The sequence below is a fragment of the Chelonoidis abingdonii genome, chromosome 3 (assembly GCF_003597395.2).
Source record: "Chelonoidis abingdonii isolate Lonesome George chromosome 3, CheloAbing_2.0, whole genome shotgun sequence".
In the NCBI taxonomy this organism is placed as follows: domain Eukaryota; kingdom Metazoa; phylum Chordata; order Testudines; family Testudinidae; genus Chelonoidis; species Chelonoidis abingdonii.
In genome coordinates, this window is record NC_133771.1 from 85,094,398 (window position 1) to 85,096,701 (window position 2,304).

Below are 2,304 nucleotides of genomic sequence, written 5' to 3' on the forward strand. Positions count from 1 at the left end.
CCACTACCTGCGTCTGACGAAGTGGGTATTCACCCACGAAAGCTCACGCTCCAAAACGTCTGTTAGTCTATAAGTGCCACAGGATTCTCTGCTGCTATAAAAAGGATGATTAGTTTAAGTAACAGTAAACTCAACTACAGAAATAATCTATAACTGGTTAGAAAAGACACACATTTATAGAGTTTTTCGCATGGAACATTAGACTACATATTAATTTTCCTTTAGATACATACTATAGTTGTAACAGTAAATCAAAGTATGAATTGTATCTCCTTGCTAGTTTTCCATCCGTCCTAGGAGACATCAATCAAAACTAATCATTCATAACCATAAAGCTATTCAGCCTCTATTCAGTATCAATGGGAAATTAAAAATAATGTAATTTGTTAAAGACATTCGTGATTCAGATATATCTGGGGGTAACTAGCTGAAATCTCATGATCTTGCTAAGATTCAACCTGAACAATCAGCTTCTTTCCTACTTTAAGACTGACAGGATGCGATATGGAGCCTGTCACCTCTAGGTCACTGTGACCAAAAGTTACCATCTGAAGTCTCTTCCGTGATAGATGTGAAAGTGGTGTCAGTCTACTTTGTAGCTGATGGTTTCCATGTTGCAGCTAGCAACTATATTGAAGTGTCCACAGAGTAGTCAAAGACTGAATAGGGATGGAAATTCAACTATCCTTATGTTCCTATATGTGGTGCCTCCAGTACCCAGAGATAAAATACAACAGAACAAAAAATTAAATCCATGAAAATAGGTTTTAGAAGTTCTAAACAAGGACCACAAATAGGGAAAATATAAATATATTCATATTGGTGACTCCTGTTGTCTTAACCTGGAGCCCTGCTTACTCCTCCCACTGTCATTCAGTCTGGATGACTTCTAAATCAAAAACTTGGCACTTCAAGTGAAGTACAAGGTACCTGTATCATGATAGTTCAATTCCATTATGAAAGGGTCTGAAAGAGCTCTATCCAGTTCCTAGGGTGGATTGGTTTTATTTACAGCTATATACTTGAGTGAAAGATTGCATGCATATTAGTGTGAAGATTCCCCTACTGTGAGAGATACCCTATGGGCCTCAATTTTAGCTTGTGCAAGGAAAGGGAAGGTTTTTGTGTTTAGTTCACAAAAAGGCTGTAATGGAGAGGAGTGTAGGGAGCAGCTGCCAGGAGAGGGAAGACTCCCTTTTACCTATGACATGGGGATGAGGTGCGAGGCAGAAAAGGTAAGAGTGCATAACATCACTGTAAAGACATCATGATCAGCAGTTCCGGATTAAAGAATTTTGGACCCTGTGCACTATAGAAATTGCTCCTCCTGCCAATTCACTCAAATTTGGCTTGGCTGCCCCACCATCATGACAGAGGGGCAGCCAGGTCAAAATTAAGCGGTGCTAGGACCCTGCTCTAACTCTGCTCCAGTTGCTGCCAGCCTTGCATGGCATGAACAGGGGCTGTTCAGTAAAGTGCTCCTGCCTCAAATATATCCTACCTCACATCCAGACACCTGAATGTCCCTACGACTCCACATATATCCCAACAACCCTAGGCGCCGAATTTCTAATGTGCCAGGGGCTGCTCCCCCCAGCTCCACTTCAGGTCCAGCCCCCACTCCACCCCTTCGTCCAAGACCCCACTCCGCCTCTTCTTCTTCCTGCTCTGTTCTGCCCCCTCCCCGACCACACTCGGCCGTAACTCCTCCCCTCTCCCCGCCAGCACCTCCTGCACACTGTGGAACAGCTGATCGTGACATGCGGGAGATGCTGTGGGGGGAAGGGGGAGGCACTTGGGGAAGGGGGAGGTGCTGCTGGGGGACTGCTGGTGGGTGACAAGCACCCAGCTTTTTTTTCAGCACCCACGGAGTCAGCGCCTATGCAACATAACCCTCCACCAGCCCATACTTACCCTGACAGCCCCACACACATCCCAGTAGCCCTGACACATAACTTGTTCACCTCCACCACCTTGAACACCTTCCGCTCACGCCCAACACTTCACTCTACAGTCCCCCAACACTACACCAGGGCCGGCTCCAGGCACCAGCTCAGCAAGCAGGTGCTTGGGGTGGCCAAGGGGAAGGAGCAGCACATCTGGCTCTTCAGCAGTGGGTCCCTTGATCCCTCTCGGAGGGAAAGACCTGCCACCGAATTATTGCCGAAAAATAAAGCGGCATGGTGGAACTGCCGCCGATTGCGATGGAGGCTTTTTTTTCCCCCTGCCGCTTGGGGCAGCAAAAACCCTGTAGCCAGCCCTGTAGCCCACTAACGTGCCACCAGCCCCTCACTCACCACCCCC

General features: G+C 47.1%; 1 protein-coding gene across 5 annotated transcripts in view; it reads right to left on the reverse strand.

Moving 5' to 3' along the window:
• PDSS2 (decaprenyl diphosphate synthase subunit 2) overlaps nucleotides 1–2,304 on the reverse strand; it is a 211,467-nt gene that overhangs the window by 19,780 nt on the left and 189,383 nt on the right. The window contains exon 8 of one of the 5 annotated variants that reach the window (XM_075063863.1): nucleotides 101–708. The exons of the other annotated variants lie outside the window; for them this stretch is intronic. Within the exon in view, the coding sequence (XP_074919964.1) occupies nucleotides 688–708 (21 nt within the window). The 3' untranslated portion in view covers nucleotides 101–687. Of the gene's footprint in view, nucleotides 1–100; nucleotides 709–2,304 lie in introns of those variants that run through there. 5 annotated transcript variants of the gene reach the window in all.